This window comes from Trachemys scripta, chromosome 6 (assembly GCF_013100865.1).
Source record: "Trachemys scripta elegans isolate TJP31775 chromosome 6, CAS_Tse_1.0, whole genome shotgun sequence".
Taxonomy (NCBI): Eukaryota; Metazoa; Chordata; order Testudines; family Emydidae; genus Trachemys; species Trachemys scripta.
The window spans coordinates 122,744,304-122,772,175 of NC_048303.1; the positions used below are offsets into that span (position 1 = coordinate 122,744,304).

At 44.0% G+C, this 27,872-nt stretch overlaps 1 protein-coding gene across 1 annotated transcript in view; it reads right to left on the bottom strand.

Annotated features, from left to right (window-relative positions):
- The window catches only part of TMEM175 (transmembrane protein 175), a gene marked incomplete at its 5' end in the record, with an annotated part of 37,362 nt that extends 11,436 nt beyond the window's left edge, over positions 1–25,926 (bottom strand). Inside the window, 6 exon segments of the mRNA XM_034773160.1 lie at positions 472–636; positions 3,846–3,929; positions 6,761–6,796; positions 13,769–13,820; positions 19,764–19,861; positions 25,888–25,926. Coding sequence (XP_034629051.1) covers positions 472–636; positions 3,846–3,929; positions 6,761–6,796; positions 13,769–13,820; positions 19,764–19,861; positions 25,888–25,926 — 474 coding nt within the window.
- Between the last annotated feature and the right edge of the window lie 1,946 nt (positions 25,927–27,872).

Consider the following 27,872-nt stretch of genomic DNA (forward strand, 5'->3'; position numbering starts at 1 on the left):
TCAGATGTGAAACAGCAGGAAGGTATTTAAGAAGCCAACTCAAAGAGTTCCTCCTACACAAGCATTCAGGTCTTGAGCAGTCCAGGCAAACAATGCACATTACAACAAAGCTTAAACTTGTTCTTCATAATAATTTAAAAAAAACAAGCTGCCTATTTAATTTTAAAAATAGCAAACAATATCCACCTCCCTTTCCATTTCTTAGAAGGAGTCTTGAAGTTTAAATCTCCTCAGTGTGATAGATATGGTTGCTTTGATCTGTTTAGCTCTTGGAAGTCCAGGGGCTCTGAGGCTGCTGGTCCCGTGCTGCCCGGGGTCCTTAGGGACAGCTCTGTCCGCCATTAGGGAATTTTTTCCCCAAGAACCCCCTGTAACATTTCGTGAACCCCCAGGGGTTCACAAACCCCAGTTTGGGAACCACTGAACTAGCACAATATGTTCTTTAGAACGATGGTTGTTTAAAGAACTTACCATTGGGATAAAGAAAAAGGAGAAGATGGCAGCTAAGAAGCAGAGTACCGGTCCTCTTAGAATGATCTGCAAGATATGATGTTTGTAGAAAACCTGGTTTTCAGACACCTGTATCTGGTTATTCAGCAAGTAGGGATGATAAAAGCCATAGGCTACTATCACGGCCTGCAGAGAGGAGAAAATTATTGATACTGGTTTACAGTGGATATTTAGACAAGTCAAAGCTGTAATTCTAAATTTGGACCCAAAAACAATAGAAAACCTCTAATACAACAAGCCCCAGAGCATGCTAACCTCTGCTCTCCTGAGAAGGGCTTATCTGACAGGAATGGAGAGGGGAATCTCACAGGCTCTGGCACTGCAGAACACTAAGGTTACGTCTGCACTGCTGCTGGGACCGAGCCTCCAGCCCGGCTAGACAGACTGGCTCTAGCTCTGCTGAAGCCAGTGCACTAGCAGCATGGACGCTGCGGCTCAGGATAGCCACCTGACCTCAGATCCAGGGAGTCAGGCGGGCCTGGACAGGGGCGGTTAGCCTGAGCCGCTGCCCACACGGCTATTTCTGGTGTGCTAACTTGTACGGAGCTAGTGGGAGTCTGTCGACCTGGGCTGAGAGGCTCGCTGCCAGCTGCAGTGTAGACTACCCTAACGTGCCTGGTGCAGGGGCTAATGGAGGACGTATACATCACCACCTCTGCACAGATAAGCAAGACCCTGGGCCTTATTATGCTGAAGTGCAAGGAGACCCACCCCAGCAACTAGCAGGCAGCTAGGCATTCCCCCAGAAGAAACCACACGCCGCAGGTCAGGGGAAAGTGGGACCTATACAGAGGAAAGGGATTTGTGAAGGTTTGAAGAGGTCAGTCCCAAAGGGTTTAGGTAAATACTTGAACTTCAGATATGTATCTAAACCAGTCTCTGAACTTTTCCACTGACATCAGATTGTGCCTAGGACTCCACTGTGCTAAGCGCTGTACAAACTTGAAACAAAAGCATGGTCCCTGCCCCCCAGAAGCTTTCAATCTAATGAATCTCTTTCCATCTTTAACCTGTTCACCAAATCATTTAAACACACACACACACACACACACACACACACACGAATGTTTCACTGCCCACTCCCGCTAGCCCAAGGTCACCCTACTTTGGTAAGAAAGTGACGGGATCTTTCAGACAGTATTTCTGCCCCACATGGATAAATACAAATTGACAATTTTACCCGAAGAGAAGAATGTAATCATTTCTACTAATTGAAATCTGTTTGCTTGTGCAAATGACAAGAATTCACCCAACAATTTGCAATTACTGAAGAAAGCATCTGGTTTGGCAAACCAACCGACGGTGAAACGAACAGGCTGGCCAAGCTGTACCAACTGCTTTCCACGCTCTTCATGCCAACGGAAGCTGGAAATGGTGCGTGAAGTCAGGAATCCATTTTTTTTCTTCTAATAACTACTGCAGGACCAGGTGCTTAGAAACACTTTCAGGACCAGAAACCACTTTAACTGGTTCCTTGCCATGGCAGGCCATGAGCTATTGCACTTACTAAATCAGGGAGAGGGCTAGTGGCTCAGAAGGCTGGGTTTTTTTCAGCCTCTGCCACAGACTCGTTGTTGTACCTAGTTATAACACCTAGTTATGCAGAGATTTTGTATTCTTCCCCCACCACCACACGCCATGTGACTTTTTGTTGTGTGTTTGCACTGCGCCTAGCATAATGGGGTCCTGCTCCATGAGTGAGGCTCCTTGTGCAAAATAAGTCCAGAGGCAGGTACAGATGTTAAAAATGCCGGACAATCTAGCAGCACAGAACTCGGTCTCAGGTCCGGCTGAAAGGGAGCCATTGCAGAGGTAAGAGATACTGGATACATCCACCCAGCTAGATGATGGGATGTGTAAATTACATCTCCCTGTGCCCACAAGTCACCTAACTCTCCAGGAGGAAACTCATTCCGAGGGAGAATGGAACCACCAGCTTCTCCCCCTTGGTGTTTTTACCTGGCAAGGACTGATTTGATTTCCTGCCTAGTGACTTACTGGTGGAATGCACTAATCAGTGCATCTTCTAGCCACACCCACTCAATGGCAAGGGCTGCTTCCTTTTCAGGCAGTGCTGGCTCTGACACCACCATTGACAAGAAGGTAACAGTTGCCTTGGATCACGGCAGTCTCACCTCACTGGGCTTTGACTTACCAGGGTCCTGAGCAGCAGAAGCAGATGTAAACTTTGGCTTGGATTTAGCACACTAAGATTTGTGTGACTACGCAGAGGCTTTGCAGAGTAAACATTACAAAAAGTTTGCAAAGATTTTAGTAACTGGGACATAGGTGCTGGGGGTGCTGCTGATCCCCCCCTGTCTTTAAGTGGTTTCCATCATAGTGGTTTGCATTTTGGTTCAATGGCTCTCAGCACCGCTAAACTGGGGTTTCATTGTCCATTCAGAAAGCAAGTCCTCTCCTCAAAAACCTCAAGGCTGCTAATGTTTAAAATCTGGAGTTCAAAACTTTCAGCCAATATAAAGCACTCTGTTCAAGCTGTAGCAGTTCAACAGAGCGGCAAGTAAAATCATACCGGGGTTCAAATGGAAAGATACGGTAAAGTGAGAGTGACGATTGCGAAGTCCACTCTTGAAACCTACCTGGGCTAGAAGGCATGTATTTTACTAGAGAACTGGAGTTCCCATACTTCCAAGTACAGAGAGAGTTTATTTCTAGATCTGGTGATTCATAAAATATCGTGATTTAAATCTGTCACTTGTCTTTCACAAGCATTGCCTCAATACAGTCTAGTATAATCCTGGACTTAATACACGAAGTTATGGTCCTGTGACCAGTGTAATTTTCAACCCGTCGATAAAGGGAACTATTTCATTGAGACTTGCTGTTCCCTTATACTTAATGGTTACAAGTAAGGTGGAGCCCTTGTACCTGAATTAAAAGGCTTGCAGAACTAAATATCGAGCAGCCGTTCAGAACTCCAGCAAGGGGGGAAAAATCATCATAATACAGTCCATCAACTGCTACTTTTCTAACCTTCTGAGTTCCTTTTTAGAACAAATTTATCATGATTCAATGGGGTTTGAACTTCCCGATTTGGTTGCATCTGTGTCTTTATTGGCATTTCAAGTGCTTTTACATTTTTTCATACTTGACTTGGGATAGTGAAAACAGTCACCACATGATCTGGCACTTGTCCGAGTTACCAATCTTGCACTATCACAAAAACCATACACTAATAATAGCAACATCACAAAATTTTATATGAAGCTTTCCTAATGTTCTAGATCTACTATTAATAAATCTAATTGTACTTCCATCTAATAAAATCTAGTCTCTAATAATGAATGGAAAAAGTAAACGAGTGACACCCATACCTGGACAAGGCCGATGACAACAGCACAAGTGCTAAACAGGAAAATACCAAAAGGTACACCTGGAAAGGAGGCCATTAAGGAAAACTACAAGAAAAATGTAAACAGGTTAAACACTTAAAGGAGAGCAGCAGAGATGAGGAACGTACTAGTTCTACTTTTATTTAACCTTAAAACTTGAACAATCCAAACAAGACAAATTCCTTCTTGGAATAACTCCACTGACTTTAAGCTCCAAGTGTGCCCAACTCATGCAATACAGGGCTTCCACAGTCACTGGGGTATTCATAGATTTGGAGTTGCAGGAGCTGTTAAATGCTAGAGACAGGCCCAAAGCAACTGACTAACCCTGAATTCCTTCATACCAGCTTTGGGCCCCAATCCTGCAAGTGACTCTGTATGACCAGATCCCCGCACCCGCACCGTACTCACTGCAGGACTGAGGACTCAGTGGCTACGGTCCTCACCATGACCACTATGTCCGCTGCTTTAGGCTGAGCCTGCGGTATATACCATGTTGCAAACAGTACATTAGAAGGGTGGGGAGATTGCTAAATCCAACTTCCCAACGTTGGGAAATGCCAGAAATAAGTCGGCCTGTGCAACCTGAATTCAGTCCCCTCGTGCGTATCCATTATAACAGTCTTTAGTTACATGATCCAATACTTTTTGCCACAGGACCTCTGCCTTGTTTAGTGCACAAGACGAATGGTGCTCAGTGAATGGGGCATTATTCAAGATTTCCTTTTATCCTCACGAGCCAATGTGCAGCCCTAAGCCGCATTAATGCGCATCACCCAAGCCCTGCACTGAAAAGAGACTCAATTAATTCCCTTAAGGGATTTTCTACTGCGCTTGTCATCAGAATTTAGGGCCTGCCATACTACATCAGACCTGAGTCCACCGAGCCCAGTGCCCTGTCTCTGACAGTGGTCAGCACCAGAGGCTTCAGAGGAAGATGTAACAACCCCTCGGGAGCAACTATGGGATAATCTGTCTCCCACCTTAGGTCTCTGTGATGCTGGCAGATCAGGTGCCAGCTCATGCCAAGGCCACTGGGCCTCACTGAACGCTGACAAACGCATAGCTGGAAACCAGTCTGGCTCGCCTGTGTGATAGCGTTACTGTTATAAGAACACATTTCAGTGTTTAGAAATGCTTGTAGGATGTGGCATGTATTAATCTTACTTCTAATGTCCGTATCCCATGTTATAAGGTAATGTTAAACGTTTGCTCTATCACTACAAAAATATTTGCTAAGACTGTAAACCCCCCCCAGTCAGGAGAGAAGCATTACCAAGTGTGAAATACCAGTTTATCACAAGAGGTGTCTTCTCCTCCCTAACGAAAGGCGGCCCATTGACACCAGACAAGCCATTGTGGAATATCACTGGACAAAAGACTTTCTTGATTGCTTCCCCCCACTCCCCTGAAGAGGGTGCACAAGCCCGCATCCCAGCACAGCTTGAATGCTGGGGGAAGGGAATAAAAATCCCTGTTAAAGAGAAACTGCTATCCCTATGCTGCCTGAACTCTCAGGGGGCAAAGATTTCTAAGCATAAGCAAGGGGTCCCCAGCTGTTGAGCTTGAGTTAGCCATCAAGAACATAACAGCCATTCCGGGTCAGATCAAAGGTCCATCTAGCTCACTATTCTGTCTTCCGACAGTGGCCAATGCCAGGTGCCCCAGAGAGAATGAACAGACAATCATCCAGTGATCCATCCCCTGTCACACATTCCCAGCTTCTGGCAAACAAAGGCTAGGGACACCATCCCTGCCCATCCTGGCTAATAGCCATCGATGGACCTATCCTCCATGAATTTATCTAGTTCTTTTTTGAACCCTCTTATAGTCTTGGCCTTCACAACATCCTCTGGCAAAGAGTTCCACAGGTTGACTGTGCGTTGTGTGAAGAAATGCTTCCTTTTGTTTGTTTTAAACCTGCTGCCTAGTAATTTTATTTGGTGGCCTCCAGTTCTTGTGTTATGAGAAGGAGTAAATAACACTTCCTTATTTACTTTCTCCACACCAGTCATGATTTTATAGACCTCTATCATATACCCCTTAGTCATTTCTTTTCCAAGCTGAAAAGTCCCACTCTTATTAATATCTCCTCATACGGAAGCCGATCCATACCCCTAATAATTTTTGTTGCCCTTTTCTGAGCCTTTTCCAATTCCAATATATCTTTTTTGAGATGGGGTGACCACATCTGCACACAGTATTCAAGATGTGGGCATACCATGGATTTATATAGAGGCAATATGATAATAAGACAGAAAATATCTATCACTTTCTTAATGATTCCCAACATTGTTCGCTTTTTTGACTGCCGCTGCACACTGAGTGGATGTTTTCAGAGAACTCTCCACAATGACTCCAAGATCTCTTTCTTGAGTGGTAACAGCTAATTTAGACCCCATCATTTTCTATGTATAGTTGGGATTGTGTTTTCCAAGGTGCATTACTTTGCATTTATCAACACTGAATTTCATCTGCCATTTTGTAGCCCAGTCACCCAGTTTTCAGAGATCCTTTTGTAGCTCTTCACAGTCTGCCTGGAACTTAACTATCTTGAGTAGTTTTGTATCATCTGCAAATTTTGGCACCCCTTTTCCAGATCATTTATGAATATGTTAAATAGGACTGGGCCCCTAGTACAGACCCCTGGGGGACTCCACTATTTACGTAGGATATATAGAGCTTGTGTGTGAAATTAATAAACTCAAAACAAGAAGCCCTAATCACGTTTTAATGTGTTCAGCTTTTAGGATTACCAGAAAAATAATACATATGCATTGCAGTGGGGTTCAGGTGTCGTAATAATGCTCTCTAGGGTTTCTGAATGCTTTGATTAGGTATTTTTTAGAGTTAAAGCAGCCATATTAAACATGAATGAAAATGTAACACTTACTTACCGTGTATGGCAAGAAAGTTATGAGCATCATACATGCCTAGAAGGAAAGGGGAAAAAAGCATGTTTGAAACACAAACTCGATTAAGTCCTGGGAGTCCATCACTGTTAGGGATGACACCAACAAATAAATAATTCTAATGTAGGCATTACCTCAAGAAAAATCATTTGTTCCTGAAGTTTCTACCTGAACCCTACAGGAAATGGATCACTATGGAGCAGATGTAAGTGTTTTCTTAGGCCAAGTCTACATTATAAACTTACGCTGGTATAATTACGTCGCTCAGGGGTGTGGAATATCCGCACCCTGGGCGATGCAGTTATACTGACCTCACCCGCGATGTAGACAGCGCTGCGTTGAGGGAAGGGCTTCTCCCATTGACATAGTTACCACCTCTCGCCGAGGTGGATTAGCTACTCCAACAGGAGAAACTCTCCAATCAGCACAGTAGTGTCTTCACTGAAATGCTCTATGTGTAGACCTGCCCTAAGTCAAAGTATTCAACAGAGCTGACCTTTTGGCCTTGACACTTCAACTCCAGGCTTAGCAGTATTAGAATGTCTTTCATAGTTTTATACAGATATATATTTTGTTTTTATAGCAGATCTATATTTAGTTTATTATCTTATTTCACTTCTTAGGCCTTCTAAAGTAGTAATGTAGAAATTTGATATTTCCCCTGTGTTTCAAACATCTCTAATTTGAGCTGGTTGAAAGTAAACATCTATCTGATCCACAATGTTTCACATAATAAAAAAAAAGAAGCTAAAAAAAGGGAACCTCGACCACATAAAGATGTACTGTCTTAAAAGCGATGTAAGAAGAGGATTAAATTCTTTACAATCAATGAATTCTTGAGGAATTGGTTGTGTTATCTTAGGCCTTGTCTACGCTGGTAAGTCTCTGCGCAGTAAAGCAGCTTTCTGCGTTGTAACTCCTGAGGTGTACACAGTGCCAAGCCAGTTAGCGCACAGAAACTGCGCAGCTGCAGTGCTGTAAGAAAGCCATGACGAGAGGCTTACAGCTTTCTGTGCCAGGGCTACAGCGCCATGGTGCCAGTGTAGACACCGTGGTGATTACAGAGCTGCGACTGGCCTCCGGGAGGTGTCCCACAATGCCTGTTCTCACCTCTCTGGCCATCAGTTTGAACTCTACTGCCCTGCCCACAGATGACCAACCGTGAGCTCCACCCCTTAAATTCCTTGGGAATTTTGAAAGTCCCCTTCCTGTTTGCTCGGTGACGCGTGCAGTGCTCTCAGCGCATCTTTCCAGGTGACCATGCCTGCTCCACGCACCAGGCGATCCCCCGCTTGGAGCAATGCCGAGCTGCTGGACCTCATCAGCATTTGGGGAGAGGAGACTGTCCAGTCCCAGCTGCACTCCAGCCGTCGGAATTATACCTACGGACAGATTTCCTGATGCATGACAGAAAGGGGCCATGACCGGGACACACTGTAGTGCAGAGTCAAAGTGAAGGCGTGGGAGGCAAACCGCCACTCCGGTGCTGCACGCACGAGCTGCTGGCTCTACAAAGAGCTGGACATGATACTCAGTGGCAATCCCACCTGCACTGTGGATACTTCGGTGGCTCATGTGCCAGTCGAGGATGGACTGAGCCCGGAGGAGGAAATCTTGGACGAGGATGTGGAGGGAGAGGGGGAGCCAGAGGCAGAGGACTCGGAGGTCAGAGATGCATGCAGCCAGAAGCTCTTCTCTACCCCAGAGGAGGCTAGCCAGTCACAGCTGTTGGATCTTGGCAAAGCACAAACAGGACAGGAGGCCCCTGGTAAGTGGCTTTGATTTTGGGAATTGCTGAAGCGAGTTGCTGAGGGCAGGAGGGGTGTACAGAAAACAGGCTTTTGTCTGTATGATGCATATACCACCACATGCCTAGTCTGAGCGGCGGAACAGGGTGTTGATTGACTCCTTCAATTCACGTGAATCTGCCTCAGAGATCTCCACAAAACTCTCACGGAGATATTGGGCAATCCGCTGCCGCAGGTTTTTTGGCAGAGCTCCTTTGTTTCTTGCCCTATTAAGGGTAACTTTCCCGCGGCACTCTGCTGTCACAGGGGCGTAGGGGGGACCATTGCTGCACACAGGCGAGCCGCAAAAGGGCCAGGGCGGAAGCGGCAGTCTTGGAGAAGACCCTCCCTTGATTCCCTGCTCACCCTCAGCAGCGAGATATCTTCCATAATGAACACAAGCTGTGGAAAATGTGGGGACAATATGATTATAAGGCATCCCCTACAGTGCTGGCTCTCCCCAAGAGCCACGTGCCCAGTACAGTCCTGGAACACTGAATTTCTGTGCCCCTGAGGCTACTCACCATTTTGGGGGTTTTGTGGCTCATGTGTGCTTGCCTGGGGTCAGCCAGTTAGTGACAGGTACGTGAATAGCGGCTGTGTTTTAAATCACTGAATTAGTGGGCTGTGTTTCGCAAAGAATGCTGCTTCTGTAAAATGTTGCGTTTTGGCTTCACAGAGATGACCTTGGGAGCCCAGCCTCCCTCTTTGTTATCGCTGGCTGAACGGCTGTGCAGAATTAGAAAGCGACCACGAAGAACGAAAGAGGACTTTCTGCGTGATGTTATGATGCACTCCGCGGCCGAAAAACAAGAATTGAAGGAGTGGCGGGACAGCGAGAAGAGGGACCGAAAGGAGAATGCGGAGCACCAGAATGAAGCCACGGAGCGGCTCTTAAACGTTATGGAGCGCCAAGCGGACACTCTCCAGGTGCTATTAGCACAGCAAATGGAGCAGCTCCAGCCCACCCTCCCCTGCAGCCACTGTCGCAAAACTCTTTCCCATGCGCCCCCCAGACACTGCCAACACACTCTTATCAACCTCCTGGCTCCGGTCTGTATCTGCTGCATTCTACTCCTGCCCAGTCACAGTCCAGCCCTGCGGACTCCCAGTGCCCACTTCACTCACACCCGCCCCTCTGCAGTTTAGCCCCGCTGAAATACAGTACCCGCTGCACTGTACTCCACAGGAGAAGGATGGATAGGATACCTGGACATACACAAATCTTTAACCGTTCCGGGACCCCACCTCTTCTTGGGACCCTCCCTTCTCCCTTCCCCTTCAGTGCTGATGTGTGGGGTTTTTTTGTTTGTCTCTCGCCTCCAGTTGTTGTTTATTAAAAGAATTATTTTGGTTTGAAAACAAACAATCTTTATTATATGAATTGAAAGCAAACAGAGCCCTGCAAAGCAACAGGCAATTTTCTTAACCCTTCATAGTGCATTGTCTGCACCAATCACAATCACCTTCTAGCATTACAAGCACTGCACTCCCAAGCATAGCAACAAATATTAGTGGCTTTCAGTTTCAAATTGCTGCCTCAAAGCATCCCTGATCCTTATGGCCCCACACTGCACCCTTCTAATAGTGCTGCTCTCTGGCTGTTCAAACTCAGCCTCCAGGTGCTGAACCTCAGTAGTCCAGCCCTGCGTGAAACTTTCACCCTTCCCTTCACAAATATCATGGAGCATATAGCGCTGCTGTCAAGGTGTCCCGTAAATGGCTTCACAAGCCACGGCATTAAGGGGTAGGCAGGGTCACTTAGGATCACAATGGGCATTTCAACTTCCCCTACGGTGATCTTCTGGTCCAGGAAGAAAGTCCTCACTTGCAGCTTCCTGACCAGGCCAGTGTTCCAAAAGATGTGTGCGTCATGTACATTTCCAGACCAGCCTGCGTTAATGTCCATGAAACGCCCACAGTGATCCACAAGCGCCTGGAGAACCATTGAGAAATACCCCTTCTGATTAATGTACTTGGTGGCTAGTTGGTCTGGTGCCAGAATTGGAATATGCCCCTCTGCAGTTAGGGAAGCCCATTTGTGCAAAGCCAGCCACAATGTCATGCACGTTGCCCAGAGTCACATTCTTTCGGCGCAGGATGCGATTAATGGCCCTGCACACTTCGGTCAACACGAGTCCAATGGTGACTTTCCCACTCCGAACTGGTTAGCGACTGATCAGTAGCAGTCTGGAGTAGCCAGCTTCCACAGTGCAATCGCCACGTGCTTCTCCAACGGCAGGGCAGTTCTCATTCTAGTGTTCTTGTGCCGCAGGGCTGGGGTAAGCTCCTCACACAGTCCCATGAATGTGGCTTTCCTTATCCGAAAGTTCTGCAGCCACTGCTCGTCATCCCAGATGTGCATGATGATGTGATCCCACCACTCAGCGCTTGTTTCCTGAGCCCAAAAGTGGCATTCCACTGTGGTCAGCACCTCCGTGAATGCCACAAGCAATCTCGTGTCGTAGCTACTATGCGTGGTGAGATCAACGTCGCACTCCTCTTGCCTTTGTAGTTTAAGGAATAACTTCACTGCCACTCCTGACGTGTTAGTGAGAGCGAGCAGCGTACTGGTTAACAGCGCGGGATTCATTCCTGCAGACTGAAGAGGCAGAGCAGAGTGCGCAGTATACAAACCATTGAAAGATGGTGCCAAATGTGGACGGATGCACAGGGATTGCTGGGATGCGAAACACCCAGGATGCCCCGCAACCCCCTCCGCCTTCCCACAACTCTTAGCGGCAGAAGAGGAAGAGATGTGCTATGGGATAGCTGCCCAGAGTGCACCGCTCTGAATACTGCTGCAAGTGCCGCAAGTGTGAACATGCTATTACGCAGACAGCTAACAGTGTGAACCCACAACAGCGGTTTCCCTTCTGCGCTCTCTGAGCGGCGCTGTAACTGCCAGCGCTGTAACTCTGCCAGTGTAGACATACCCTAATGGTATTTAAAGTCAGTCAGTTGTAAGCAGAATCATTTCAAAATTTCTATTTCATTAAATATTGTGACATGTGGACTGTAAACGGAAGTGGTTTAAAACAATAGAATAAAGCAGTGGTCTCCAACTTTTTTATGCACAAGATCACTTTTTGAATTTAAGATCAACCCAGGATCTACTCTGCCCCTTTCCCCTTCCCTCCGTCGCTTGCTCTCCCCGACCCTCACTCACTTTCACCGGGCTGGAGCAGGGGTTTGGGGTGCAGGAGGGGGTGTAGTTCTGGGCTGGGGTCGAGTGGTTCAGAGTGTGGGAGAGGGTTCCGGGCTGAACCTGGGGCAGAGGGTTGGGGTGCAGGAGAGGGTGAGGGGTGCAGGCTCCGGCTAGGAGGCGCTTACCACAGGTGGTTCCCAGTCAGCAGTGCAGCGTGGCTCAGGCAGGCTGCCTGCCTGCCCTGGCCCCACGTTGCTCCCGAAAGCGGCTGGTTGCTGGCAAGTCTATGTCGCCCTTGAAGGGGATGGGGGGACAGCAGGTCTCCATGCGCTGCCCGCGCCTGCTAGCGCCTCCTCCGCAGCTCCCATTGGCCAGGAACCACAGGGATGATGCAGAATGCAATGCACGGAGCCGCCTCACCGCCCCGTCCCCCGCCAGGGACTGCAGAGACGTGCCAGCAGTCAGCCGCTTCCAGGACAGGCGTGGGGCCAGGGCAGGCAGCCTGCCTGAGCCCCGCTGCGCCACCAGACTTTTAGCAGCCCAGAGATCGCAATCGACTGGCAGAGGCTCCAGGATCGACCAGTTCATTGCGATCGATGGGTTGGTGACCACTGGAATAAAGTATCATGAAAGACAGGATAAATTCATCACTCCGTCCACTAGAGGGCAGCATCCCCACAATAACAATACAGCTATTACAGCGTTATTTGTTAAAGAAAACTCTCCAAACACGCTAACAAGTAAACCAATAACTTTTAAGGTATTATCTTTAAACTAAAATAAGATTTAGGATAAATGTAAAGCTCATTAAAATGGTTCAAGAACCCAAGTGGTCACTCAGTAGTAGACAGCTTTAAAAAAATCTACAATTAATCCTGTACTTCAAATATTCATATTTAAATATGAGTTTTTGAAAAAACTAAATAGAAATCGGCTCCAAGCCATTACCTGTGATCTAAACCCACTCTCAGGGCATTGGACAAGGTGAAATCCTGATTTCTGCAGTTTGGGCTCATTTCTTCTATGCAGAGCTAGGAGTCCAGCCAGCATATAGACCACTAGAGACAAGAGCTTCCTTCAGAATTCCCCTCTTGACTTACCTCACGTGCACTCCAGACTAACCTGCTACTAAACATTTCTTCAGCTCATGGCTGAATTTCTCTAGGCAATTTCAGTTTCCCTTATAGCAGGGTGGACAAACTTTTTGGCCCGAGGGCCACATCCCTGGATGGGGAAATTGCATGCAGGGCCACGAATGTAGGGCTGGGGCAGGGGGGCGGGATGGAGTTCGAGGTGTGTGGGGGGTGTGGTGTGCAGGAAGGGGCTCAGGGCAAGGGACTGGGGTGCAGGAGGGGTGCAGGGTGTAGCAGAGGACTTAGGGCAGGGGTGCAAGAGGTGTGGGCTCCGGCCCGGCGCTGCTTACTTTGAGCGACTCCGGGGTGGCAGCAGCGCACAGCAGGGCTAAGGCAGGCTCCCTGCCTGCCCTGGCCCAGCGCTGCTCCCGCAAGTGGCCAGCATGTCCAGCAGTGGCTCCTGGGGATGGGATGGGACATGCGGCTCCGCCGCCGCTGCCCTCACCTGTGGGTACCACCCCTGAAGCTCGCATTGGCCATGGTTCCCTATTCCCGGCCAATGGGAGCTGTGGGGAGCGGTGCCTGCAGGTGAGGGCAGTGCACGGAGCCCTCTGTCCCCATCCCCCAGAGACCGCAGGGATGTGGTACCGGATGCTTCTGGAAGCGGCACAGGGCCAGGGCAGGCAGGGAGCCTGCCTTAGCCCAGCTGCGCCATGGGGCTGGCAATCCCGCGGGCTGGATTGAAAGCCCTGACGGGCCGGATCCAGCCCATGGGCCGTAGTTTGCCCTTCTCTGCCTTACAGAAAAGGGAAATTAAACTGCATGATTCTGACTGTTTTCCTATTTGGCCAATTTAAACTACTCAGATTAAAAAGACCTTTGTTGACAGTATCTGGATACAAATATAACTAAAAGCGTAGCTCTATCAGCCTTTATACATCTCAACCTGCATTTGTTGGTTCAACTATGATTGATAGAGACTCACCAAATTTAGAAGGGCAAGAACATCATCTATAAGTTCTATCACCTGAAACAGCCTGCAAAAACAAGACAAAAGGTCATGAACCAACCTACTTATAAAAATAGGCATTGATAACATTATATCGTAAACACATTTCCAGTGTTCGGCAATTTATATAATAAGCAGCAGTGGCAACTAGCAATAAATATCTGTCTGACAGAAAAAACAGGTATCTGATGATCTGAAACATAAAAATATTTGTTTATTAAGAAAATAAAAATGCTAGATAAAGAAATCCAAATTCAATTGCTGAAGGGGTGGTTATTAGTGAATCATCGCTTTCTAATTTTTAAAGGGCAGTTGGGTCAGAAAGGAGACTATGTAAAATGGGCATTTTCTTACTCTACGGATGTTTCTTATGTCATTCTGAATCATATTTGTTTACTGAAATACATTTTCACTACTGCTGCAGAGCCAATACAGATGTGAAAAAGTGAGCTGAACTTTATTGACTCTCACATCAACAAAATTATTAACTGAGGCCATAATCGTGCAAACATGTGAGTAACCCCACTGAAGTCAATGGATCTACTCGTGCTTAAGTGGCCCTAAAACTCTGACTGTAGTGTCATAGTCTGTACTCATTTAAACTCGTGAAATTCCACTGCAGACAACGGTGTTGCTCAAATGTGAAACACAGGCAAATTTTCACCAACAGAAACTTTGTTTACTGGTGATGCACGAACCAGAAAGAAGCCAGACTGATGTACATATTCCAAAATAAATTTGCAGGTGTGGCAGTTAGAATAAATTTGCAAATAGAGCAAGTTTCATCTGGAAATCTTTGAGATCTCTGAATAGCATTTGAGTCATTTTTCAAAGTAGACCCAGATTATGAGGTTTTGTTAAATTCATCAGTCTCAGAAAGTGCATGAAAACCAGTTTAGATTATTCCCCCCCCTACATTTGGCTTTGGGGAGGGTGGAATTATTCTGGTTCTCATTGCATTTTACTTAGAATAAAAAAAGCAAGGTTAATAGGTTAAATATTTTTTTTAATGTCTGTAGGTTTAATTTTATTGTATTCCTTTATTAATCTATAAAGTATACTGATCACTGAACAAAGGTCCTCCCACAAACTGTTCCTTAACTTATTAACAACATAAGAACGGCTATACTGGGTCAGACCAATGGTCCATCTAGCCCAATATCCCATCTTCCAACACTGGCCAATGCCAGATGCTTCAGAAGGAATGAACAGAACAGGTGATCATCAAGTGATCCATCCCGTCGTCCACTCCCAGCTTCTGGGAAAGAGAGGCTAGGGACACTCAGAGCATGGGGTTGTGTCCCAGACCATCCTGGCTAACAGCCATTTATGGACCTGTCCTCTGTTAAATTATCTAGTTCTTTTTTGGACCCTGTTGCGAAGGCCAAAATTGTAACATCACCCAACAACGAGTTCCACAGGTTGACTGTGCATTGTGTAAGGAAAGTATTTCCTTTTTGTTTTAAACCGGCTGTCTATTAATTTCATTGGGCAATCCCTGATTCTTGTGTTATGTGAAGGAGTAATAACACTTCCTTATTCATTTTTTCCATGCCAGTCAAGCGTGACGGACTTCTCGGGGGGCAACCTGGAACTGGGGTACGGCTGAACCCTCTGGCATACCAATCTGGGCCTCCTTATACTGGATTCCATCTTGTGCTTGTACTTTTCCACAAACTGCTGGGGACTTTGCTTGGAACAAAGAAGTTCCCTCTACATGGCAGAAGCTATAAAGGGGGGAAGCAACATCATCACTTGGCCTCACCCCCCGCACAACTCAACACCTGGAAGCACCTGAGAAACAAAGACAGAACGGGGGATGGTCCCAGGCAGGAAAGAAGGGATCCCAGCCTGGGTATGAAAGATCTACAAACTGCTTGTACTACTATCAGGGTGAGATACTGCTCGATTCAAATCCTGTCTAGTATATAGAACTTAGATTGCGATTTTGTTTATTTCTTAGGTAACCAACTTTGATCTGTAAGCTATTATTTATAATCACTTAAAATCTGTCTGTAGTTAATAAATCGGTTTTATATTTTTTAACCTAAAAACAGTGTGTTCTTTGAAGTGCAACGGTTCTTTGAAATCTGCTCAGGAACAGGGGCTGGTGCGTTGTCCTCTACACGATGAGGGAGGGGCGGACTGAGTAATAACTTACACTGGTTAGGCTTCTGATCAGGGTAAGACTGTACAGCTCTGGGGTCCTAGGCTGGGGGCTGAAGTCTCTCTATTGTTGGTTCATGAGTGACTGGCAAAGGCATTCATGTAACTGCAGCTGGGTATGTCCCTGCCTGTGTAAATGTTTGTGCGAATGCAGGACTGGGAGGGGTCTGCGGGAGGGAACCCAGGCTGCTGAGACAGGGCTCAACCGTACCCCAGTTCCAGGTTGCACCCTGGAGAAGTCAGTCACCAAGATTTTATAGATCTCTATCATATCCCCCCCTTAGTCTTCTCTTTTCCAAGCTGTAAAGTCCCAGTCTTATTAATATCTCCTCATACGGAAGCCGATCCATACCCCTAATCATTTTTGTTGCCCTTCTCTGCACCTTTTCCAATTCTAATATATCCTTTTTGAGATGGCATGGTCAACAGAAACTATTGGTTTCCAGCTGTGGGTATATTACAGATTTATACAGAGGCATGATGACATTTTCTGTCTTATTATCTATTACTTTCCCAATGGTTCCTAACATTGTTAGCTTTTTTGACTGCCACTAGACATTGTGCAGATGTTTTCAGAGCACTCTCCACAATGACTCCAAGATCTTTCTTGAGTGGTAACAGCTAATTTAGACCCCATGATTTTGTATGTACAGTCAGGATTGTGTTTTCCAGAGTGCATGACTTTGCATTTATCAACATTGACTTTCATCTGCCATTTTGTTGCCCAGTCACCCAGTTTTGTGAGATCACTTCGCCAGTCTGACCTGGGGGAAAATTCATTCTGGACCCTAAATACGACGATCAGTTAGACCCTGAGCACGTGGGTGAGACCCATCAGCCAGACACCTGGGAAAGAATTCACTGCAGTAACCCAGAGACCTCCCCATCTCGTGTCCCATCTCTGGCTGTTGGGGATTTTTGCTACTAGCAGATGGGCCACATGCTACAATAGGCAACCTCATCAGACCATACCATCCCCTCCATAAAACTCAGTCTTGAATCCAGTTAGGTTTTTTGCCCCCACTGTTCCCCTTGGAAGGCTGTTCCAGAACTTCACTCCTCTGATGGTTTGAAACTTTTATCTAATTTCAAGCCTGAATTTGTTGATGGCCAGTTTATAGCCATTTGTTCTTGTACCAGCATTGGCCCTTACCTGAAATAACTCCTCTCCCTCTCTGATGTATTTATAGAGAGCAAACATCTCTTCCGTCAGCCTTCATTTGGTTAGCTAAACAAGCTAAGCCCCTTAAGTCTCCTCCGTAAGGTAGGTTCTCTATTCCTCTGACCATCCTAGTAGCCCTTCTCTGTACCTGTTCCGGTTTGAATTCATGTTTCTTAAACATGGGAGACCAAAATTGCCCAAAGCATTCCAGGTGAGGTCTCACCAGTGCCTGGTATAAGGATACCAACACTTCTCTCTCTCTACTGCAAATACCTCGCCTGACGTGTCCTAGGACTGCATAATCCTTTTTCACAGCCGCATCACAGTGGCAGCTCAGAGTCAGCCTGTGATCAACCAATACACTCAGGACTTTCAGGAGAAAGTTCTTCTGTTGTTTCCAACTGGTAAATTTCCAGTTTATAGCAAAAATTCTTGTTGTTAGTCCCTAAGTGCATGACCTTGCCCTTTGAACTATAAAATTTCATCCCATTTGGATTACTTCGGTTTTCAAAGTCATCCAAATCTTATTGTATGATATTCAGGTCCTCCTCCGTAATGGCAATACCTCCCAACTTTATGTAATTCACACATTTTATTAGCACAATCCCACTTTATGTGCCAAGGTCAGTAATAAAAATGTTAAATAAGACTGGTTCCAAGACCGATCCCTGAGGAACTCCACTAGTAGACTCCCTTCAATTTGAAAGCTTACCTTTCAGTATTACCCACTGTAGTCTCCCCGTTAACCAGCACCTTACCCACCTTTTAATTCTCGTATTAATCCCCATATTCTCCAATTTAATAATTTCTTGTGTGAAACTGTATCAAATGATTTACTGAAATCAGGAAGATTAGATCTGCTGCATTTCCTTTGTCTAAAAAATAAGTTATCTTCTCAAAAAAAGAGATAAGGTTGGTTTGGCGCAATCTACCTTTTGTAAAATTATTTTGTATTTTATCCCAATTACTTCTATGTCCTTAACTATTTTCTCTTTCAAAATCTGTTCCAAGACCTTGCATCCATTCATCATGACTAGATTGAAATGGCTGGTTTAAATAAAGATATGGCATTGGAAAAAATGCCCAACCAAGCATTCTGTAGTTGTAGTCATTTTATAGGCAAAGTATTACAGATGAGCCAGAGGAAATCAAATCTTGTTAAATTTCTCCATTTGAAAGGGAAGATTTTAGCATCTCGTAATTTGAGAAATTAGATATTTATTCAACCCATGTTTTCTTCGCCCACATAGTATTCATTTTGTAGCCTTCCTAAAAGATGATAATCTAAAAAGGTTTAGTAATAAGTTTTACTTTTTATACGCATTCAAAAAGTGCCAATTATGATGGTATCGAAGCCTCAGGTAAGACAAACTGCAGTTATTTCACTAAGCGAATATCACTAGAAAAACAAGCAGTTGAATCAAGTTATTTTCATTGCTACTTAGTTACTGTAAATATGTACAGTACATCACTGAGGCTAGGTCTACACTACCCGCCTGAATCAGCGGGTAGAAATCGACCTCTCGGGGATCGATTTATCGCGTCCCGTTGGGACGCGACAATCGATCCCCGAATCGGCGCTCTTACTCCACCAGCAGAGGTGGTAGTAAGCGCCGCCGACAGAAAGCCGCAGAAGTCGATTTTGCCGCTGTCCTCACAGCGGGGTAAGTCGGCTGCGATACGTCAAATTCAGCTACGCTATTCACGTAGCTGAATTTGCGTATCTTAAATCGACCTCCCCCTGTAGTGTAGATGTACCCTGAGAAATTAGGAAAAAGCATTGGGGGAAAAATAGGACAAACTGTAGTTTTATTCCCCTCCCAATCTGTTCAAGCCTTGGGGGTGGGGGGAGGGAAAAGAGAGGGGGTTATGGTTCTTCTTTATCTTGAGCAGTGCCAAATCAAAGAAAACTGGTTTTGTTTAGACAAAATTAGGAAATAAACTCCAGCTAACCTGCCCTCAATTAGAAAAGAAGCTCAGATGGTTGGAGTGGAAGAGAGAAGAAAGAGAAGACAAGGGAAAGGCTTCCTTGTCAATTTCCTTTTAACAAAGCATGCTGGAAAGGGGCACAGTCTGTACCCCCTATAAAATGCAGATTCACCAATCTCTCACTCAGTTTTAAAGAATATGCTGTTGGGGAGAGAAGTGATGTTGTATGCATTGGAAAGGACAAACATAAGCTCTAGACCAATTCTGCTGTTTGAATTCCTCTAACTATATATGTTAGAAATTATATTTTTAATGGAACAACTTGTATATTTTACTGTCTACAAACCTAAAATAGCTTGACTTTAAAGATACAGTATTTATTTTCCTTTACTTTGCTGCTACTGTGGCGGGTCAGACGTGTTGGTGATACTGTACAAGGAATTTTTGTACCTTCTGCCAATATTATCTAAAAAAAATTTCCCAAACATCTCTTATCTTATGGTTTCTGTAGCTTTAAAAACCATTACACAAAGATGGCTTAATATCAAATATTTTAATCCTCTTTGGCTATAATCAAAACATTCTATCAGGACGCTCACGGCAAATTTCCAGAAAAATGTGACATAGCATCTCTGGTCACTCACTTCCACTAAACTAACCTTGCTTTAGCTTCCTAGAAAGAATTAGACAAAAAAATGTTCCCCCTTTTCATACCTTACATGTGCTGCCCAAGCCACTGTTACTATTAAAAAAGTCATCAGGTAGACTGCAATTTTCGTTAGTAGAAGCTGTTGAACACTTTCACCTAGTTTCTGAAATAAAATACAGTGTTATTAATAGAAAAAGCACATCATTGCAAAATATAGAGGTGAGGAATGTTACTCTAAAATCACTAGCAATATCTGTAAACAAGTCATAATTTCACAGTGCAGAATAAATTTTTGAGAACATCTTGCCTGCTAAAATATAGATTTCTTCCAACCATTTCCATTTTCTGATTTATCATCCATACAGTACCACAAAACAGAGTAGTGAGCTTATCAGACACTTGTAAGCCTTCCGGAATTCTGCTCCAATTACCTAGATGCCTGCATAAGATGTGCCAGGCTGTGGTATGCCAAATAAAAATAGGAACCATTGCTAAACAAATGTCTAGGGTTTTGGTACTGCTCACTTTTAAGGGGGAAGACAATCACTTGTGTTCACAGTTAAAGAAGTGTAACTATTAATCAAGCTGGCCTATTGTGTATCCTTTGTAAATTACTACACCTCTCTGTGCCTCCATTTCCACATCTATGAAAGGGGGACAATGATAATTATCTTCATAAAGCACTTTGAGTTTTACTGGTGAAAAGTGCTATACAAGAGCCTGGTATTATTACCTGTGCTAGGATGATCCTACACTGATTTAATGAAATATATTTGTTAGCTGAATTGAAGATATCATTAGGGTTTTGGGGATTACTTAGATTACAGTTTCTGAGTGCAGTGAAATGGTTAAGAGCTATAGGAATGGTTTCTTTTACTGACATCTAACCTGTCATTCTGCACATTGCTACCATATTTTAATTTATAGGATTAGCTTTTTAAAAAACCCTGAAAGATAACTGTCTGGAAATCATCAAAATACAACACCAAAACCAAACTCAAGATTTACCAGAGTGCTGTACTTTCAACACTACTTTATAGTGCAGAATGCTGGGGAATGAGAAAATATGACATGTCCAAACTGTCTTTATTCCATACAACCTGCCTCAAAAAAAATCCTCCATATCTTTTGATCCAGAACAATCTCAAACCAAGATCTATTGACACAGTGAAGCCAAGAGGATCTGAGCACCATCACTGCCAGGAGGCGTTGGAGATGGATCAGTCATGTGCTTCAGATGGAAACTGATTCCATCACCAGAGTAGCAATAAGATGGACACCTGAAGGCAAGCAAAAACAAGGCTGCCCGAAAACAACATGGCGAAGAGCTGTGGAAGCCGAGCTGAAAAACCTGGGGCACAGCTGGGGAACCATCAAAAGACTTGCCAGAAACAGACAGGAGTGGAGGAGCTTCATCGCTGCCCTAAACGCCAGTGGCGTAATAGGAACATGATGATGGTGATGATGAAAGATAACTAATAGGATGGATACATACTGATAATCATCTCTCTGCTGTTATAAACTGTATGTCTAACTTGGAACACAAGCTCTGCGTGGCAACGACTTGTCACTTTACTTGTTGCTATAGCATCATGACCTCTGTGACATTGTGTGAAAACATATGGATTGATCCTTACATCCAACAATTTCTTAACTACTGCAGGCGCTTCAACTTCACATACTGCCATAATTATTTCACTAACCCTTATGGTGTCCATACACTAGGCACTGTATGGAGACATAGTGAGACAGTCCCTGGCAGAGTTACAGTCTAAATAGACGAGATAAAGGGTAGAAAAGGAGACAGACATGGAGGTGGAGTAACTTGCCCAAGGGCAGTAATAGAACTGAGAATAGGTTCTAGGTCTCCTGACTTCCAGCCTAGTATCTGATTCACTAGACCATGATGCCTCTGGTCACTGTGACATGACACTATTTCTGAGAGGTTTTGACCAGCAAATATCCCTATTCAAAACTTCCCAAAGCTGGAATTTGGGGCAGGCATTCTTCAGAAGCCTCAGACATGTTTCCTTTCAGTGACTTGATTCCAGTATGTGAAAGATGAAGTAGGGATGCAAGAGGCCAGAGGCCCCCAAACTGTCAAATGAGGACCCCAGAACCTGCTGGTCATGTATTGCTGGTTCCTCTACCTTATTTCCTACTGTTAACATATATTTAGCCAGTTAAGTTATTTAATGCATCTTCAATAGAAGTAATTTGCTGCAGTTGCCTAAGGAATATAGTGTGGCTGAGTGGGAGGGGAAGTGTAATAAGACATCTTTATTAAAATGTGGTTCTTGCTATAAAAGTTTGACGATGCTGACACTACACAGATCTATCCAGAAAGTCTGTTTTCATTATGGTTCAATTTTGAGCTCTCTAATCTAAAGACAATAAAATGCTAAATATGTCTTTACAACCTGAACTGCTAGGCCTCATTTGCTCACCGCTCTGTACAGAAGAACAGAAGACCAGACCATCTGATGTAAGGGCAAATCATTTTCTAAACCAAGGAAATGTTAATTAACAACCTAAACCCTAGTATTCAAAGTCCAAGAACTGATTTAGCAGCTATATCTCTACTTCCCCAAAAAACTAAAACTTGGTTTCCTTCTACTTACACTTATGGCCAAATATTGCCCTTAGTTACAATTCTGTAAATCTGGCAAAACTCCGTTGACTTAATAGTTTATTGATATTCACATCAGTGAAGGAGAGGAATTTGGGCCTGTTGATCTACAGCTGACTCTTCTGCAATCCTGGAGCCTTAAAATTCTTCCTTTCTTGAAGGATAGTACTCTCCTGGAGGAGGCGTATCCTTTGGGAATGTTAAGGCTTTACAATTGCAGTATTTCCACCCACTTTTCCAGCCACTTTTGCATCTGCCTCTATTGATTAAGTCCATTTTTTCTGCATTAGTAGCTATCCTGTCCTGGTACTCTGCATTCCCATTATTTTACATAATTTACTGTCTTTAACCCACCCTTTTGATAAACGTACACTTGTATTCTTTCCCTTTCTTTTAAGTGGCGAGTTCTATAGCTAACTTTACTAACACCTCCAGCAAACAAAATACCCTTTGACACGTTAGTTGCCCTGTCGTGTGCTTTCTCATCAATGGCCCTGTCCTGCTTGTAATGGGCCTAATCCTGAACATGCTGAATTCAATGGCAACCCAACCCTGAGCTCAACGGGTACAGAATCAAACTCTCTGACAGGCACTGCACTTTACCTTGGGACGTCAGCGTCAGAATCTCCTCCATTAAATTATCTTAACTTATATGGAAAGAACATAGTTGACCTTTTCTTTAATGCAAATACATCTTGCAGATCTTCTTAACGAATGTATGACTTTAGAGTGAATTTCTGATCTGAAAAACCATCTTTACATCAATAATTATTTAAATTTAGCCTTAAGTTTTTTTTCTGACTAGGCATCTAATGGTTAGGTACCAATGTACTTGCATTATCTTACCTCAGAGAACCTATTTCTTGGCTTAAAGCTCCATGCAGACACAAGGGTCTGCTTGCACTGATCTAATTGCAGGCTAAAGAAAGATCTAACTCAAGAGATCACTTAATAAATGTTAAGCTTAACTTTGTTTTGCTGTCATAACTTGTTTCATCCCAAAAACAGATTTGTACAAAAGGGGGACATGGGGGGGAGGGATAGCTCAGTGGTTTGAGCATTGGCCTGCTAAACCACCCAGGGTTGTGAGTTCAATCCTTGAGGGGGCCACTTGGGGATCTGGGGCAAAATCAGTACTTGGTCCTGCTAGTGAAGGCAGGGGGCTGGACTCGATGACCTTTCAAGGTCCCTTCCAGTTCTAGGAGATGGGATAGCTCCATTAATTTAATTTAACTGCCAATTTTGTACAAACAATATTGGAGATAATTGGAGGTATAGTATGGTGAAAAGTACAAGCCTACTGGATAGAAATTATTTCATCTCAAAAGTATTACAAAAGGATGTGTGCCTAGACTATTTGCTAACTGCAATTCTTAGATATTCTGCAATATGCTTTTCATACTAAGCACCTTATCCTACCAACACTCATGCAGATACATAACTCTGCTTATGCGACTGGTCACACTGATATTAATGGGACTAATCACAAGTGAAGTTACACACATATTTAAAGGATAAGGGGTTATTTTTATAGATGTCTCCATTAGCAAAACATGGAAGAGCATGCATTTTGAAATACAGATCCTCCTATTCTAGCCCAATGGAGAGTACCTGAGAAGTAACTCCACCAGGGAAAGCTTTTTACACTATAATCATGGGCAATACTCCCTGCCTGCTCTCTACAGGGAAAACGAGGGACAACACCAATTTGGTACCCTATTTTGAACTATACTAAGGTTCAATCCCCCAAGCACTTACTACTAGATTTTAAGGCTTCGTGCTGTGAAACTTGCCAATGATTTCAGCGGGACTACTCCTGGTATTAAGTACTGTGCCTGGAAATAAATGTTTGTATGAAAGAGCTACAACTCCACCCATACAATAAGTGAATATGCTAGCCAGAGTGGAAGGAACTTTAGGTGGAAGTTTATATCCTCAACTAAAGAGCATAGAAATAAAGACATTTCTATGAACCTTCATATGTGCTACCTAAATAGTCTAATACTGAACGTCTTTGATTTCCTACTTTTTTTTAAACCATGTGTCTTTGGTATATATTTAACTAAATTTACCACGTTAGTATTGTATTTTCTTTAGCCTCTCCTATTGCTTTCGAAATTATTTTGATTTGTAAGGATAAGGCCTTTTCCTGTAGTCATATTGTAAGGCCTAAGGCCTCTGTCTGCAGCCATATTCGGAGGGCAGCAGCCATGAACTAAGCAGCAAAAAGCCACATCCTCAGATTCCATCTAAATTACATTAAAACAATGTAATAGCCGACTATTAAGAAGGCGATCCTGTCCTAATAGTACCCGCCATCACCAGATAAAGAAACCGATCTTAAGATGGTTAAAGAAAACTTAGTTTGATAAGTAATTTCTTGCCAGACAGAATGTTATCAATAGTTGTGGTTGTGAAATCCTCATTTCTTTATTGTTTTGTTTTTATGGTCCCCACTTCTCTATTCTTTGTCTGTATGATCTCTGTCGGATTCTTTGATTGTTTCTGTCTGTTAAATAATTAATTTTGCTAGGTGTAAATCAATTAAGGTGGTGGGCTAGGATTGGTTAGAGAATTTTGTTACAATACGTTAGGGTTGGTTAGTAAAATTTGAGTAAAATGCTTAAGGTATAACTAAGCAGGACTCAAGTTCCACTATATAAACTGGGGTCCAAAAGGAAGTTCTTGGGAACCAACTCCAAGACACAGCCCCAAGATCAGCTGCCAGACCTTAACACCGTGCCAACCATACCATGCAGAAACTGGAGTCCCCCAGATGACCTGATCCTGATTGACCAACAAGAAAGTTGATCTGCCTTATTGGAAGTGGTGAGCATTGTATGTTTAGTGTGTGCCTTCTGTTTTGGAAATGTTCATAAACAGAGGTTAAGTTGGCTATTACTGGTAAAAGACCCCGCAACCCCGCAGAGTGTAAGGTTATGCCCTGAGCCCACAGAAGGGTAAGGGTGAGTGCCTAAATTAACAGGGTTACGCCTGAACCCTAGGAACTGGGTAAAGGTGGGTGCCCACAGATTGTGTGAGTAACAGAGAATTTTGTGCAGGTAACAGATTACATTAACCATTAAACTGATAATTTTTGGGAAAATAAATAGCTTCTAAAATATCTGCCAACTTCCATTATGCAGGCAGATTCTCCATCTCTTAATGTCTTCAAATCAAGACTGGATGTCTTTCTGGAAGATGTTATAGTCAGACAAGTTATTGGGCTCAATACAGAGGTAACAAAGTGAAATTCTGTGGCCTGTGTTATACAGGAGGCCAGACTAGATAATCTAATGGTTCTTTCTGACCTTGAAATATACTAATCTATAAAGCAATCATGTTTTTCTCTAAAGAACCAAGTCTTTAGTACTTCAGTCCCTTCAGCTCAGTTCAATAGTTCACCCATTAGAGAATGAATTACTGGTTTCAGTTTTATTTAAGGTTTTGTAATGTCTTAACTGGAAAAAAAAACCTGAACCTGGAAGTAAAATTGCAATGTCATCCTAATACTCACAGAGACAGAATAAACATATAACAAAATATTAAATACACGATACCTGATCTGGATGTATCTTTGTGTGGGCCACAGGCAAAATCTGAAATAAGAAAATCACATTATTGGATGGAATATATAAGCCTCTCATTCTTGTCTACTGGAAAATGAGCTTCATCATACCAAAAATATTTAAAATGACAGACAGATGTTCATATGAAATGATATAATGACTTGCAAGACGAGTGATTTGCTGACTGCTGACAGAATACACATATTTATTTCCTGCAAAGTAAGGATAAAGCTCACTCGTCTTGATAAAGCAACTTTTACTTGAATTTGTTGATGTGAAAAACATTTGCATAACTTTTAAGTTGCTGGATTTAATTCCAATACTTCAGGTTTCAATGAAGTCTCATTATCTGTCTCACTAAAAGTAGTAAGGTTTTAAATGAATGTGATGTCTAAGACATTTAAGTGGCGATTAAAATTCAAGGTGGTTCCTAGATACTGTCATTATTTTAACCAATCCTACTTCCAGTGAAATGTAAAACATTTTGTATTAATACAAACTTTTTTTAAAATTAAAACTAAATACCACAGCAGTTTAAATCCAAATGCCTGTAAGCACTATTGGTATTTAAAAATTCCAATATTGGTATTAATATTGCAACACCATGAACTGACCTGATGTGTTGCTTTCCACCTCTAACAGAAAGACTATAATACAAAAAGTTGAAAGTTATTTGTATTATAGTGGCACCTAATCACCACTCTCATAAAGAAGTACTGTAATGGACAACAATAGTCTGGGTTCACAAAACGAAAAAAAGAAGGCATTTACTTAATTCTGTTGCTCTAATCTAATGGGAGCAACAGTTTTTAAAGCGAAGCAAAATTGACTATTTGGTCTTTTCTCTAGACTGCCCCATTAACCTTACTGGGAGTCAGAAGCAAAGCTAGATAAGAATGTATTCCTTTGTATATACATGAACTGTACCCTGTATACGTTTCTGACCAATAACTTCCCTTTCTCCAAGACTAATATTGCCATCTCTTTATAGTGTACAACTGTACATGCAGAATTCTAATTTCTCTGCTTTTCCCCAGGAACATTGGATGTCTATGCACTGGACTTTGCGCATATACGGGGCTTTTATCTTCAAAGTTCTGTACAGACATCATCCATTATGTACAGTCTGTCTCCCCGAGCACTGTGATACCTGGGCACCTTGGCTAAGCAGTGTCCTGCAGGAATTTTGAAAAGAAGCTGAATCAACCAAGTGACAATTGACCATTGACCAACAAATGATGGGTAAGCTTGGGCTACTGAAGATTACATATTTTCCTAACTGTATTAAGCATGTATATGAAACTTATATGGTGTCTCTCCCTCACTCCTATTGCCTTAAAATGTAATCACTTTGGGGCAGAGACCGTGGCTGCCTGTATATCTGAACAGCACTCAGCACAATGGGGCTCCAATCCTGACAGCAGCCTCTGGGTGCTAATGCAATAAAAATAATACATTGTGAAGAGCTTGGGGCCTCTTTTTGCTCTAAATCCACACCTGGACAGCGGCTTAAATAGGGACACTATTCAAAATGGGTTTGCTCTGAAGCTGCTCCTTCTTAGAGAACAATGGAGAGGGTGAAAAGCGGGTGGTTGGGGGGGATAAGGGAAGGGGACTCAAGGTGGAGTGGGGATAGGTAAGAGCAGGAGGGGGCAGTGAAACAGGTCCAATATAAGGGCCAAAATAAGAGAGAGGATTCCAGGAGATAGAGGCTCAAAGGGGAGCGAAGGAGTGGGGGCAAAGAGAAGGGGGCGAGGGTAGTCTGCAGGGGTGGGGCAAAGGGGGGCAGATGCTGGGGGTACTTGGGGCAGGGGCACTCTGGGAGAAGGGGCAGAGGAAGGTGGAGATGGAGGCACTGGGGGGGTGGGTGCACTCCTAGAGAGGGCAGAGGGGGCGGGGCACTCCAGGGGGTGGGGGGCAGGGGCACTCCAAGAGGGCGCGCGGCGGGAGGGGGGGGTCCGGCCGGGGGGCGCGCT